The 15,886-nt window shown below is 42.6% G+C and overlaps 1 protein-coding gene across 6 annotated transcripts in view; it reads right to left on the minus strand.

The window, feature by feature from the left end:
• Nucleotides 1–15,886, minus strand: part of Cast (calpastatin) — a 106,662-nt gene that overhangs the window by 6,742 nt on the left and 84,034 nt on the right. For 5 of the 6 annotated variants that reach the window (XM_023708486.1, XM_023708489.1, XM_023708491.1 and 2 more), the window contains 8 exons: nt 11,735–11,830; nt 11,181–11,264; nt 9,061–9,111; nt 8,486–8,557; nt 5,481–5,579; nt 2,732–2,836; nt 1,657–1,749; nt 282–326 (listed from right to left, as the gene is read on the minus strand). In XM_023708486.1, the coding sequence (XP_023564254.1) occupies nt 282–326; nt 1,657–1,749; nt 2,732–2,836; nt 5,481–5,579; nt 8,486–8,557; nt 9,061–9,111; nt 11,181–11,264; nt 11,735–11,830 (645 nt within the window). The remainder of the gene's footprint in view (nt 1–281; nt 327–1,656; nt 1,750–2,731; nt 2,837–5,480; nt 5,580–8,485; nt 8,558–9,060; nt 9,112–11,180; nt 11,265–11,734; nt 11,831–15,886) is intronic. The other variant, XM_023708488.1, reaches the window with a different exon arrangement.

Below are 15,886 nucleotides of genomic sequence, written 5' to 3' on the forward strand. Positions count from 1 at the left end.
AATACATTTTATTTTTTTTAAAGAAAAATAAAAGATGACACAAAACAGGAAACAGATCTTTTGTAAATAGGAAGGGGACCAGGAAATGGAAAGAGTGGTGGGCAGGGAAGGGGAGGGGAGGTAAAAAATAACTAAGATGAGCTCAGTCCCTGCATGAACTATTGGCAAGAACGGGATCAGTATGTATCGCAAACATAAATAATACAATTTAAAAAATTATAATGCGAAATAAAGCTATTAATCAAAACCATCTCATGGAAACATGATACCATGGTATTTACCTTTGATTCTTTTGGTTTCTCTGTAGGTGGCTTCGCTGGTTTGTTCTGAAAAGCAAGGCAGACGATTGGTTAAACTTACATCTTTTTAGAGGTTTACTTAAGTCTAATCAGGATGCATAGACTCTTGCGCAATGACTTGACTTGGTAAGAAGGAGTTGAGATCTGTAGTAACTGACAAGGCTGGGTCTCTACCATTTTCCTAGCAGCTCAGCTTAACCCAGTAACCATTTCAGTAGCTTTCGGGGGATATGAAAGCCCGGTCTTAGAAGGAACAGACACTAGAAACTTTCTGCCATCACATGTTATACTTTATAATTCTACTTAAAATATTACAAAAGGCACCTATGTTTCCATGTCTTAACGTACTACTACGCTTCGAAAGGATCAGAAGATTATCTTCCCACAGGAATGAAAATATAAGCCAGGGAGTTTCCTGTCTTCAAAGGCAAGAGCATTGAATAGCACATTCCCCAAAGATGACAAGCTGGATGAGGTAGTTCTATCAGGGCAGGGGGATCCTCAGCAGGAAGCAGAATCACTATCTTGGGGAATGCTTTCTGTAACCAAGAAGAACTGACAGCGCCCACCATGTGAACCAGCCCTGAAAGAGAAGGATGGAACTTGGATTTCTTTGGATTTCGTGAGCAGCCCAGGAAATGATTACTTATTAACTCAGAAGAAGGATTGGAAAAATAGGGAGTGGGGGGCAGGCTGCCCTATGAAAACTGGGCTTGGATGTCCCTTGCAGTGTGTCGTGCGGTGGCAGAAGAGGCAGGAGACCCAGGTGGCCTTGGAGTTGTCATATTTATTTTTCCTATTAAGTGTCCCAACACAAGCCCCTTCTCTGCTCTCCTTTTTTAAAAACAAACATTTATTTATTTGGCACGAGGTCTCACTACGTAGCTCAGACTCATAGTGATCTACCTGTCTCAACCTCCCCAGAACTGGGATTAAAGGTGCCACCATGCCTTGTTTCAGGGCCAGCACGTGTGCCTGGGGTTCTGGGGCTGGCACAGCAGGCGGTACCAGGGAGAGAACTCGGGACCTTGTGCTTGCCAGGAAGGCACTTAGACCACCAAGAAATCTCCCCAGCCCTCTGTTCTCTTTAGAGATCATTTCCTTTGAAATCCCTTGGTGCTGGGTATATTTATAGCCTTTTCTTGAAACTATAATTCTTCTCTCTACATTTCTAGGAAACACGATTAAGTAATAGAAAATAACTGGCCCTAAGTCAACATTGTCTATACCACAGGGTCCCACATGTGAATGTAAAATGACATTTGCCCAAATAAATACCAACAGAAATCTAAGAGCATGCTCGCCCCACGGGGCACACGCGACAGCCATCAGTCTCAGCACACAGGGCTCGGCTTACCTGCCCATCATCGTCCAGGAGGTGTCTGTACTCAGGAGGGAGGGTGTCGTCCCTTTCCCCCAGCTTGTCTCTGTGTTCAGCTTTGGCTCTTTCCTGGAAACGTGGCCAGAGAGAATCACCATTCATTTCCCTCTTTGCATAGAAAATCCTTCATCCCCAGCATTTATTGTACTTTTCTGAGGCAAAACATATGGTCTGTTTTCATTTTTTAAGCAACAGAACAACAAAATGGATGACAACAGGCAGCTGGTGAAAAACCATAAACCCACGTTTCTGTGTGTCACCCCATTTTTATAATTTTTCTGTGTTTTAAATTGAAATGAAAGGTTAAATAATTGTCCTTGGAAACTACGGTAAGAAGATCTTTTCTTGGCCAGGTCTGGCAGCATGTACCTGTAATCTCAGTACTCAAGAGGCTGAGGCAGGGAGATCACTGCAAATTTGAGGCCAGCCTGGGTCACAAAAGTGAGTTCAAGGCCAGCCTGAAAAGAATAGTACAACCCTGTCTCAAAAAGTCAAAAAATAATTTTAAAAAGCCTAAAACAAAAAAAAAAAAAAAAAAAATAGAAGTTTCGTTTTTTTAAGGACAAGGTAGAATTTTTTTTATCGGTTTGAGTTTCACTTTTCAAATGAAAAATCAGGTCACTGTACCTCAGCATATAGAGAGGCAATATTTACTAGTTGGAGTATTTTACTTTTTTTTTTTTTTTGGCACCAGGAATTGAACTCAGGCCCTTGCACTCCCCAGGCAGGCCCTGTGCCACTGAGCTATATCCCTGGCCCTGAGTATTTTCAGCAATGTTGAAGGCGCTGGATATCAGCAACCTGGATGGACATGTGGCTGGGCCACTGGAGATAAGCCACACCACCCTGGCATTCCCGCCCGTGGGCTCTGCTGTCTCTGGCCCAGAGTCTGTGGTGCTTCTTACCCTGCCAGTGAAGCACAGATTGATTTTCCTGCATGGGTATACTTTTCCTTTTCAAATACAGGTTGATTCACATCAATATTCTTATGATAAGGTATTTTACGCTACAAAAACCTTAAAAATCAAGCTCATTAGTGATTTTCTTTCACCTTTACTTTATCCTCCATTGGTTTGTTCTCATCTGGGTCAGGCTGCCTCTGTCCAAGACTGTCCGAAAGTTGATCCAGTGCATCGTCCAGTTCTTTGTCACGCTTCTAAAAAGCAAGTGGTTCTGGATTAGTCAATGGTGAGGCAAATTGGATCAGAAGCCAATCAGCCCAGAAACCCCACTGTTTAAGGTTTACTGGAAGAGTGAGACACCTGGACATGTGACTAAGAGGTAAATAGAGTCCAAGAAGTGCTACCAGTGAAAGGGAGAAAGAGTGGCAACATCTGTAAACCTAATAATAGGGCTGGAGGCAAATGCCACCCGCTGCCTGCCCACCCAGGTCCCTGGTGACTGCCGCCCTCCAGCCCACGGAAGTCTTAGAGGCAGTGTTGGGGACCACGCTCCAGCAAGAGACCTCGTGGAGATCACTAGAGGGTTCTAAGCCAAAAAACACAATCTTTCTTATTTTTAAATGAAACATGACAAAACAAACAAACAAATAAGACAAAACAAAACAAAAACTGGGTATGGTGCAATCTTATGATGCTGTCAAATGTTTAATAAGCGGACATTTTCAAAAGAGGATGAACATTCCTTTGGCTTTATGAGTACACTCCAAGACCAGATCCAGGCTGGCACATTTCATGAAGTACAGCAGGATCAGACACAGGCTGTGGGAAACATAGACGCCAGCACCTCCCACTTGCATGAGCACAAACCTCAGCGACAATCTGGGGTCACTACTACAGAGGGCTTCCTGCCGCATCAGGGATAAGGGGCTTTAAAAGACTGAAGAGAACTTCTGAACTGTTCAGCAATCTAAAATTATTTATTTCCCTGAACATTTGCTTACTGTAAGACTCGGGCTGGATGTTTAATCTCTCTGAGCCCAAAGTTCCTGAGTTGTGAAATGTGAATACTACTGCTACTTATAAGTCGATGAGAGGATTCTATCTACGTTGACACCCAGTAAATTATACATTATTATTAATTGCATTATACCAAAATCCCAAGAATACTTTTCAAAACCAATGTAAACAAAATGTTGACTTCTCTATTTTTATGACAAGCGTTTAATGTTTGCATTATGCAAGCCACACTGCTGGGTTCTACTTAACATGTTTAGAACTTCCCAGTTATTTTAAGTTTTATTCCGTTCTACTGCATGCCCATAGCAATTTTCTGGATAAACTGGTAGAATTTTTTTTTTTTTCTTTTTTAGGAAGCAAGCTAACTCAGGGAATCTAACTCTGCTGTCTGAAGTCACGTTGTTAAAAAGTGAGTGGCACACGACCCAGATCCTTGCACCAAGAACACACAGAGCTTTTCCCTGTTGTGCTCAATCGTATTCAAAATCTTCCGTGTCTTTCCGAATAAGATTTTCCTGTTGGGTGATTTTACTACACAACTCTTTAGACAGCGGCCTTGCTGGTGATGGTCTAATACCCGAGAAAAGAAAACTCACAGCAACTGGGGCAGTTTAGTTGACTCTTTGATACTCAAGTAAATTTACTTAAACAAAGCCTTTGCCTAGTTTTACTGACATCATTGAATAAAACTAACTAAAACAAGACACTGTGAGGAAAAGTGATGTGAGAAGCACAGTCCTAGAGGTGAAAGGATTCTGATGGTCAATATTTACTTATGGTCTCGATGAGGGCAAAAAACCTCTGGTCGGTAATGGACAGCTATGTGGAAGGCAGCCTGGGTTACTACTGATTCTTCCTATTGCATAGGGACTTTTGTTCTTGTGGTTACATTCACAGACACACACATACACACACACACACACAACACATGCACACTCGCCACTAGCGCAACACATCGCGCTTTGCTGCCTTAAGCTCTTCCTAAGAGTCCATCCTCACAGCTGCTAAGGGCAGAGGTAACTGGGGCCCGGTCTGGACTCTGTCAGCTGTGTCTCTGGATATTTTCAGATGATCCTGAGCCGACCCAGCAGGGGGAAAAATCCATCAGAATCTCAAAACTATGGCGCAAAGGAAGCTTTGATGCTACATCAGAAAGAAAGAAAGCAGAGCGGACTTCGCGACAGCAAGTTCACTCAGCGCCATTAGCAAGCAGGGCAGTGTGTGCGGCCCGAGAGGACGCGGCTGGCGGGTGGACCCGGAGTCTTTTGATGTGCAGGGGAGAATGCGCAGCTTGGTACTGCATAGATAATTAATCAGGAAGGTCTGGCAAAGCTCTGGTCCCCCAGCCTCGCCTCGGAACATGTACATAATTAAAACAATATTGAGGCCCAGGTTTCCCTACTGCTAGCATGAAAATGACACATTTCTACTGGTGTGAATGAGAGGAAAGCCGGGCCACTTCACGGCATGTTTATAAATTAATTCTAGAGATTTTAAACAATTCCATAAAATAAGCGATGTGAAGCAGTGGATAGAAAATTGTAGCATGGAACAAATAATAAAGAAACAATGATCAAGTAAGGTAGGAATTTTTTTAAATCTAGTACAGAAGTATATACACAATATTTACTTTGCATTTGTAATTCTAATAAAGCAACAGTAATATTAAATTTTTTGACTATAATATGTGAATATATCACTAATCGTTTTACATATACTTTCTATCATCTCCCTAAATCACAAATCTAAGCTCTTCTGAAATGGAAGGTACTGATCTAAGAATTTTGCCTGTTTTATGCGCTCTGAGAAGCTATCCTACTCGCTTTCTTGTTGCAGCTGCTAGAACAAAGATTTATCTCCCAAATAAGATGTGCCACTTACCGCCGTGTCTGGGGGTGGCCCTGCCAAGTGGGTGGCTGGAGCTGGAGTTTGGGAAACCACTTCCGAGATGGCAGCAGAAAGTTTTGCATTGTCGAATTTCTTTCATTAAAAAAAAAAAATTATCAGTAATATGTTGTACAGAACATTATACCCACAATGCCATACTTTATTTATTTATTATGTGTTTAATACAGGGTCTCACTACATAGATTGGACTCATAGTGATCCTCCAGTTTTCAGCCTCCCAAGTGCTGGGCTTACAGGCTCACACCACCGTGCCCAGTCTTAATCACTGTCTCAGCGTGCCCCAGGGACGGGGCTGGCAAGGCACAATGGAGGTCGAAAGCCAGTCCCTACATCTGCCTAAGCAGAAGCTTTAGTCTGCTGAGCTATCCCGCTGGCCCTCAAAAAAAAAAAGATTTTTATCACATAGTGATATTTTAGCAATTTTTTAACATCTAAATGTTTAAGTGATTTTGTTTAGTATTCAGTGGGGTTTTAAGTTTTGTACCATAATCACTCCTAGGAGCAACATGGAACACCACCTTTTTGTGACATTCTTATGCCACTTGGAAACTATCTGAATGCTAAATATTTAAAAGAATTATCTTTAAACCTATGGTGGAAGGAAAGCTTAAGAACAGGCCTAATTTCCTCTTCAGTTTTCCTTTGTTTAGGTTTTATGAATTATAACTTTGCTTTTTCTGTTTAAATGTCATAGAGAATTGTTGCACACAATGTTTCCTAATAATTTAATTTAGCTCTTGTACTGGTTGTCATATATTCTAATTTTTGCATTACATTTCACCTTATTTTAAAGTTTTTTTCTCTATTATATTTGCTAGTGTTTCATAAAGTATTAGACATTCATAAAACCACCTGACAATTGGCCTTGACCTATCAATAATTCAGTCACTCTCTTGCAATAACTGTTGCTTTGCTCTCGCTTTACAATCTTACTTATAGGATCTGTTTTCCTTTCAGTTGCCAGCATCTTAGAAAGGACTTTCTAAAGCAACAATCCCCATGGCTGTTGGCACCTCCTGCTTGGCCTGGGGCTGCACTTCCGAGGGTGCAGGCTTCCCTCCAGGTAGTCACCATATCTCCTAAACACGTCAATTTTCAATTCAGCACCCTTTTGTTTTGTCCAGTTTTCCTTTCCATTGTTACAGAACATATACTTTTTTTTTAAAAAAAACAGTTGATAAATTATCCATTTTATTATCTTCATTACAATCATCAAGAACATTTATTTTTATTTTTAAAAACCATTCTTTTTTTATTTAGATACAGGGTCTTGCTACGCAGCTTGGACTCATAGTGATCCTCCTGTCTTAGCCTCCCCAGCACTGGGATTACAGGTACATGCCACCATGCCCAGTTTCAGGATGGAACTCAGGACCTTGCACTTGCCAGACGGGTGCTTAGACCCCTGAGCTATCTCCCCACCCCTCCTTTCCATGATTGATAAAAGCATTTATGATAACAGATACATCTCACAATTACTGCTTTGCTGCTTCTCAAAGACTGATTTACAACATCATCTTGGCTTTTTAAAGTAATCTATTCTGAATTTACTTCTTGATTTCAGTATTATTAGAAGAATATTTTTAAATATCTATCTTTAAATAGAATTTCTGCTCCATTTTCCTGTGATCAAAAACATGATTCCTCCCCTGCCCCTGTAAAGTTCTTGGGTCTATTCCCTACATAATTTCCTAGTTTGTTCATATGATTCTTTGGTTATGTTTACTTTATTAACTATACTATTGGCATTAAAACTTAACTAACTGTTAATTTTTAAGAGTAGTTCTTTTAAACCTTTTCAAAGCTTTTGTTTGCTTAAACACCTTCTCATGGTGGCTGTGTGGATGCCATGTAAACTCAGTGGTCCAGTTTGGACTCTTGAACAGAGCCCTAACTATGGCAGTAACAACAGCGACACAATGAACAAGAAACCTGCCTCCCCACCACTGGCTTGCAGGATCTGCATAGTACAATTAGATCATTCCAGGATACAAACTGTCTCTTTCCCTGTATCTTACGGTTTCTAAGCCAGGCCTTCAGTGCCTTTTTTGAGATGCATTCTGCTTATACAGAAAAGAGGAAGACCCTGGGCTGGGGCGACTGCATATATGGTGCTTCTAGGGGTGCAGCAAGGAGCATGCACTGGGTAGTGTGACCTTTTCCTGAGGGCTTACTGCTTCTGCAAGAGCAGATATTCAGGCAAGTCCAAGGAATCAACATATCTTTTATTTTGAGGTATAGGGGATTGAACTCAGGAACCTGTGATTGCCAGGCAACCACTTATTCTACTGAGCTATCTCCCTGGCCCCAACATTTCTTATCCTACTTTCCAACTGGTAAATTTTCTATGCTGTGTTCCACAAAGGGATCTGTTAAAGTGTTTCTAACTGGCTGCCTATTAACAGATCCCTTTGTGGAACGTAGCATAGAAAATTTAGCATATACTGTGGCTTATAGTACTGGATGTGCTATTACTTATAAGATTTGTTTGGGTTTAGGATAATCCATACCTTAGAGTCTGTATGTTTGAGAAGTTGAGAAGTGTATAACAGACTTGAACATTTGCCTATTGTAAGACATAAACATCCTACAGTAGAGAAGCCTACTTGCTGTTTATTACTCAACATTGTCCAAATATTCCAGGAAAAGAATGCCCTTAAGGGGACTAAGCTTCCTCAGGAAGAAATCTGGAAAATGATAAACATTAGAAATAACAGATACAGTCGATTAAGAAGTGATTTTGGATAAATTAAAACTTCTTTCTCATGAGTACTTGGTATTAGCCTAAGTTCACAGATCTACTTAAGAGACTGTGGAAACACTTCCCACTGTTACAGAACAATCCTCAAGGGCAGAACATATTTTTATTGGCTATAGTAGGTTGAGGACCATTAATTTCATAATTGTCTCCTTAGCTCCCAAGTCTGACTGTAAGTTACAAGTTTCCATCAAAAATAGACCAGGAGCTTGAGACTTACGAGAGAGGAGGTATTCGGAGCACCGGAGAAGTCCTGAGACAAGGCATCGAGAAGGAAGTCATCAGTCATGGGCTGCAAAAACCGGAAAAGCTGTCCGTGAAAACTAATGCCATCTGTCTGTTCCAGCCAGTGTCACTACCACACGCTAACTGGCTCAGTAAAGAAAAGCCATCTTCTCCCCCAACTTTTAAAAAACATGCACAACTAAACAGTTTTATTCAATGATATTCAGCAGTACTCAAATATATATGAAACCACCCTTAAGATCAATATTTGAAAATATCTATTCACTCCAAAGACAACTGTACACTTTGCTATCAACTCTATTCTCAATCCCAAGCAACCGTTAATCTTAGGTCTGCCTAGACATTCCCACGTAAGTGGAGTCACACAGCGTGTGGTGGTGTGACTGGCTTATTTCACTTAGCATAATGGTTTCAAGATTCATCCACAGCACAGCCCATTTCAGTACTGCATTTTTCTTTATGGCTAACATTCCATTGCTTCCCAAACTATCAAATGTGGATCGATGCCAAAAGGAAAGAGATATACTTGTAGAAAACTGGCTTGCTTACTGGAAGTGGTTCCTTGGCCTCTTTTGGCAGGAGTGGTTTTCCATCTTTATCCTGTTCAGGGAAAAAACATCATTGAGTCATTTTACACTCCACCTCAACTAGGAATCCTGCACTCATTGCAAAGAGTTCACAGGTTATAGCTTCTGTTGTATACTTTAAATTGGACTCATCATTGCAGGGAATGTTCTACTGGCAAAGAAAGGTGCTATTTAACAGCTTGCTTACACGCATGCGGGATCCCCAAGGCACGGGGTCTGCACACCACATCAGGCATGGCTTGTGGTCTCCAAAGCCCCAGAGGCCCACAGTGCAGGAGAAGCACACACAACCAATGTTGTGGCATGCGGTGGTGTGACGGGAATTTGCTGACAGTGGAAGACAAACCCCTCACACACCTGGAGTGTTTTTTTTTTGCTTTATGATGTCGTTTATATAAAATTAATATGAACAACTTCAAACTATTTTATTTAGCATGTATAGTAAGTAAAATAATATGCAAGACAGAAAGCAGGAAGTAACCACCATAAAGGTATAGGCCTGACTATGTGTAGGCAAAAGGGCATATGAGGGAGCATCTTGTCTGCCATCAAGTTCAATTTCTTCAGCACAGTGGTGTTTATGGAGTGGGTTTTGAAGAGGTTTGCTGGAAAAATTTTGGCAAACTACATAAAACACGCATTGAACTAACATGCAATAATTACATGCCAAGCCCTAACCTAAGCACTGGGAATGCACAAAAACAGAAGCAAATCCTGCTCGCAGGGGCCTGTCTCGTGGCTGGGATGCGCTGAAGCTCCAGGCTCAGATTATATCAAGCCTTACCTGACTCTAAGGGCTACCTCTGAGCAGGACAAGACTGATAAATCATTTGCGCTATTCAGTAGAAGATCTGTACATCCTGTTTACTTACAGACGCTCAAATATACAAGGGTGTATCTGGAGATTTCTCCTGAGAACATTGTCAAAGTGGGGTTTTACACATTTTGGGGCCTATTTTAAAATGTGTGGTACAAGGTCTGGAGATGGCCCCTGCGTCCCTCCACATTCGCTCCTTTACCCCTTCCCTCCTCCTCTGCAGGTCACATGTGTCCTCCGATGCCCTTCAGTCCAGGGCCTGAGCCTGCTCTAAACCGGCACCTCGCTGCAATGGCAGTAAATGAGCCGTACGACTCACGGGACCAGGGGGATCTCGCTGCTACACAAAATGAAACGGCTCTCCCTCCCCTCATTCAGGAAGACACGTCAAGTGCAGCTACTCCTCATTGTAGGTGGCTGGTGAGTTGCTCTCTGTCTTCACAGAACTTCAACAGCTGTGTTTCAGGGATTAGCTGTTCCTGACTACTTATCCCAAGGTAGTTGCATCCCCCTCTGAGGCTTCTGGGTGCTTACGCGGTCTCACGTCTGAATGCCGCACTGCTACCCACCCACCACTCTCACCTCTGGTCTCCCAGAACCTCCGCAGCTCCCTGAGGGTAGACCTTATACCTGCCCATTGCCACACTCAATGAAGAGTTTGTATGTCCCCGCATCCGCCCTGTTTAAGTGACTGCATTTAATTAACGAAGTTCAATTACAATTGTTCCTAGGAGCAAATAATTGTTTTTCCTTTTGTATTTCCTACCTGCACCAGATTTTATTTTATATTTCTTTATTTTTATTTGACACAGGGTCTTGCTACACAGTTCAGATTCATCGTGATCCTCCTGTCTCAGCCTCTCCAGCGCTGGAGTTACAGGTGTGCACCACCACACCTGGTTATGGGGCCAGCATGGCATGTAGTACTGGGGATTGAACCCGGGTCCTGGGCTTGCTAGATCGGTACTTAGGCCACCGGGCTATCTCCCCAGCCCAAGACTTTACACGTTCTTGCGTTATAGCAAACTGAAGGGAAAACATATATAGCCCAGCCATGAAATTTCTTTCACTTACCAGAGGACTGAAAAACTATGCGTATTATAGCTTTATACTGGGTGTTCCCACAGGGTATTTGTGGACTAATACCATTTAGTGATTAAATATTAAAACCAAGAACTTTATTTTCCCAGATGTATTCCCATGTGTACTCTATTTTAAATAGAGCACATTTAAGATAAAGTCTGACAATATCCCCCTCTGTTTACCTTGACTTCTTCCAATCTGTAGTCAGGAGGAATTGTCTCTTCTTTTTCACCCAGTTTTTCACGATCTTCTTCTGTGGCTTTCTCCTGAATAAAGACCAGAGCATTTTCACTGTTCAGGTCTCTTTCTTCTATGAGATGGACACCCGGGTGCCTACACCAGAAGCGATCTGCTCTGCCCTTTGGTTCACGCACTCCTAGGGCTCTGGGCTGAGACTCGTCAGTGGTTGAATCTGACCGAGTATCCAGTCTTAGCAGGCCTGGACCACCCACGCAGCGTGCTGGGAAAGGGGCTGGTGGTCAGGAGCAGCAGCAGCAGCTGCAGCTTCCCTGGGGTCCTCTGGGAGTGCAGGTGAGCAGACGTGAGCCCGGACACAGCCTACTCGTCCACTGAGGTGTTTAACACCGGCGCTTCCTCAGGCTAGGATGAGTTTACAGGGCGTGAGCAGTAACAGCAAAAGCCAGTTGGCCATGTTTTGTGGATAATATTTTTTTTAAAAAATCATGGGTGGGTGCTCAATAATAGTCATTTTATGAAAGTACCTGAAGTGCCGTACCTTGATTTTATCCACCACAGGCTTGGCCTCTTCCGGATCTGCTTCCTTTCGCCCCAGGCTACCAGCCAAGGCCTCCACCGCCTCCTCCGTGCCCGTCTGGAAGGACAGAGGTACAGATGCTAAGCGGGAGCCCAGGCACGCCTCTCACAGCAGACCCCCTCAAACAATTCAGAAAGGTGTGCCCTTTTTTCAAGCCTAGATAAGAATCAGGCATCCACCACCTTCTAATACTCGGAATTAGCCACTGAATTAGAATTGGCATTAAAACATTACATGTGTATAGTGAGGAGCTTACAAATCTATACAGATCCTCAGTTTAGGAACAAAGAAGATAAGCGAGGTAAGAGAAGCTGAAAGCCAGGAAAGAAGAGAGAAGTGGTCTTTGTAAGGACGGTTCCATTGACAGCGCAGGAGAGATCTGCAGATGCGGCCTGGCTGGGGTCAGGGGAGGAGGAACGGGGCTGTGAGGAGTGAAGTTTCCAGCTTCTCCTATCTGGAAACTGACCTGAGGGGACTATAACAACTGATTGCTGTGCTCCGGGCTTTTACAATGAAACGTAGGACTGGTCTGATGGCTCCCTGGACTAAAGTGGCTGCTTAGGCAGACGCAGTGGCCAGGTTCAACCTCCATTGTGCCGTGCCAGCCCCGCTCCCAGGGTGCACTGAGATGGCAACTGAGACTGGGCGTGGTGGCGTGTGCCCGTAATCCCAGCTCTTGGGAGGCTGAACACAGGAAAATCACTTTGAGTTCGAGCTATGTAGTGAGGCCCTGGATTAAATACACTAAAAATAAATTAAAAAATAAAACATGCTCTCTCATGAGGTCAGGGGCTCGGGCCACGCTGGTATTAAAATGAACAAATGAACACCGAGCATACAAGAAGAGACCAAATTAGTGCCAAAAGACAAGATTAGTTCTGGCTTCTTCTAGTGGTCCATACAGTAGTGGCTCATAAAAATCAATGGAATGGTTCCTGGCCAGGACTTTTTTCTTTAAAATGAATAGGCTAGAAAACAGAATGGCTACACAGCATGGTGAAGTGTCATTCAGTGAATTGCTTTTTTTTTTTTTCTTTTTGTAGTAGGTTGCAATGCCAGTAAGTTTTCTATTGTTGACCTTAGTCAAGTGAAAGCAGGAACACCCTTAGACTAGCCAGTCTGGGGTTTTCTTTTCAATCTTTTTTTAGTGTCAGAGATTGAATCCAGAGTTTTGTGTGCATGCTAAGCCAGCATTCTACCAGTGAGCTGCATCCCCAGCTCTCAGAGTTTATTCCTGCCATGAAAATCATTGAAAACATTTTAAATAAATGAAGGACCATTTTGTAGTGAAAAAAAATATATGTATACATGTATATATAAAACAACATAGACATACAGCTACTTTCTCTTAGTGAATGAGAAGAAAGTTTTGTACTAATAGTATTTAGACAAGATATCATGTCTGCATCTTGTACTATGAATAACTACTACAAAGATAACAATATGCAATGTGTTTATTAATTATTGTAACTGTCCTACTAACCTGTTTTGACACTATCTCATAACTATTTCTTTCTCAATAAAATTAATATAAATTAAAAAAAAGAAAATCATTGATACCACATCAAGCATCTAACAAAAATATCTTCCTGATAAATAAAAATGCCTTCCTAAGATACTTTTATTATATATTTGTATGTAAAATAAATATGTATTAATATATGCGTATATATCTTAGGCATCATTCTGCTAAAGAAGGGTCTTTCTGCTGCACTGTACTCCAGAAGAAAGGTTCATCCACGGGAGGGGACACAAACTGGAAAGTGCTTTACCTCCACCTAGTGGTTAGACTTTGCATAAACTTTTTCAAATTTCCCTTTTTAAAATCCCTGACGTCTATGAACTGCTTGGGATCACACCTAACTTGCAGGTTTTGCACTGGTACCCAAGTCTCTTGCAGACAATCTAGGCTGCTGCCCGACCGAAGAAACATGCTTACTCTTCCGCTCTGTTTTCTCATTCCGTGAGCTCTGGAAACCACCACTTCGCAAGCCTGCACTCTTTGTAACCCTCTGACTTAAGACATTACTAAAACCAAATTAAAGAAAAACTAGGAGAAGCAGCTTTAAGAATAAAAGAATCTGCAAACAGGTCCTGGCACCAACAAATTTCCTTTCTGCAGTATTTCATGTTGTCAAATTCAGAACTAGAACTCAGGGCTCTAAATTTCCTTAATAATTTTCTTTTTGCACACTCACAAAGCCTCTCTGGTCATGTGTTCTCCTCCTTCGCTCTCCTCATGGATCCAGACACTTTGGAGAGGGCTCTGACCCACTAGGATTTCTGGCTTCCCATGGTGTCAAATCCCCCACATGCCAACTGCTTCAGTGACAGTAACCTTGTCAGCTGTGGCCTGAGTCGATGATGTGGAGATCCAGGAAGGATTGCAGGGAACAGACCAGAACGCTTTTGCTCTCCACTAAATTCCCAATGTTTGATCCTCTATGACCAAAATAAAGTTGGTAAGCCAAGCCTCCGAAGGCCCTGCCTGACAATTACTCTTGGCATGCGAACACGGCGCTAGTTTGGTTCACAAACTCTACCTGGAAAGCTCTTGGTTGTCTTTTTTGTTCCAATAACTACCTCTTGCTGCTCACCACTCTCCCTAGATTATCTTCTCTCCTCTTCTTACCACCATGGCTTGGGGCCAACTCTTACAAGTAAAAGCTTCTAGAGAGTCCCTGAAACCTCAAAAACACTCACAGCTCAATGGGGACGCATCAGTCCCCGTGTAAGGCAGGAGCGACCTGGGACTCCCAGGATGTGCGGCCAGCACCACAGGCTGCCCTGGAAGGGGGCAGTCACTCCACAGCACTCAAACGCTTGAGCTCCACTCTCTTCTGTTTCTTAAGCAACTGAACGCACATGTCCCACGCCGGCCAAGTGCCTCCCATTTCTGCCGTAGTCTGTCCTGGCTCATGACACCCCTGAAAATGTTCCTATTCCCACTTCTCACTGCTGCTCCCCTGCAAACCCTTCCTGGTTCCCCACGGAGGGGGCCGCTCTGCCCATGTTCCATCTGCCCCTTTTCCCTATGAGAATGGCTGAACCATACCACAAAGCAGGCACACCTCTGAGCTCAGCTGAAGTTATGAAATATTGGACTGGTTGCTCAAAGGCAGCTCCTAACCTCATTTCCCCTTCATTCATCTTGCTCTCATCTTATGATGATCAGAACAGAGTTTAATGTTTTTGTAAATATTAAATGAGAAAATCCTGCAAAGCATAAAGAGCTAAATGGCATCATCGATGAGGAAATTTATTCAGTGTGAAGACTTTCACACTGAATTAATCAGTAGAGTTATTCTCTGCATCACCTTTTATCATTGTCCAGTGTAAACAACAACCACTGCATCAAAAGGAAACAAAGAAGGCTGGTCAAATAGCTCAGCTGATCAAAGTGCCTGTAAGCAGGTACGGGGACAGGGGTTCGATCCCCAGGCCTGCTGTGCTGGTCCCGCCCCCGGGGGTGTGCTGAGATAGTGATTGAGCCTGGACATGGTGGCACATGTCAGTAATCCCAGCTCTTGGGAGGCTGTAAACAGGTGGATCACTATGAGTCTGATCTAATAGTGAGACCCAGAACACCCTGGAGACCCTTCCTTAAAATACAAAAAAAAAAAGGAAACAAAGAATCAGCTAATTAAGTACTATACTATACTTCATACAAAATTTAGAAAGGGAGAGGGAGATAAGAAATGAAGAAGGAAATAAAAAACTGTCAATCTTTCCTCCTAAACTTAGTTGGGAAAGTAGAAAGGAGTCATAATGATTTTGGTGTGAATTTTATATTCCACTGGGAAAGTCAGTAGAAAACAGAGCTTCAGGCTATCTGTCAAACTCCAGAAAGACTTGAAAGATGCAGCAGAGGGAGAGGCAGGGGTATTCAGGAATATCGTGAGCTATGACAATAGCTGAGGAAGTATAAATAATTTCAGAAGATGAAAGAAATATATAGCTTACAGCAATTTAATTAAAAATTTAAATCTGGCTTACATTTCCAGCATACCCCTGAAGCCTAGAGAATGACAGAAGTGAGTAGCAGTATCAGATTTTATCTTTATTCTCGCAGAATAAAAGACATCATAAGACGGCAGGTTAACACACAGCAGA

The sequence above is a fragment of the Octodon degus genome, unplaced genomic scaffold (assembly GCF_000260255.1).
Source record: "Octodon degus isolate 3935 unplaced genomic scaffold, OctDeg1.0 scaffold00009, whole genome shotgun sequence".
In the NCBI taxonomy this organism is placed as follows: domain Eukaryota; kingdom Metazoa; phylum Chordata; class Mammalia; order Rodentia; family Octodontidae; genus Octodon; species Octodon degus.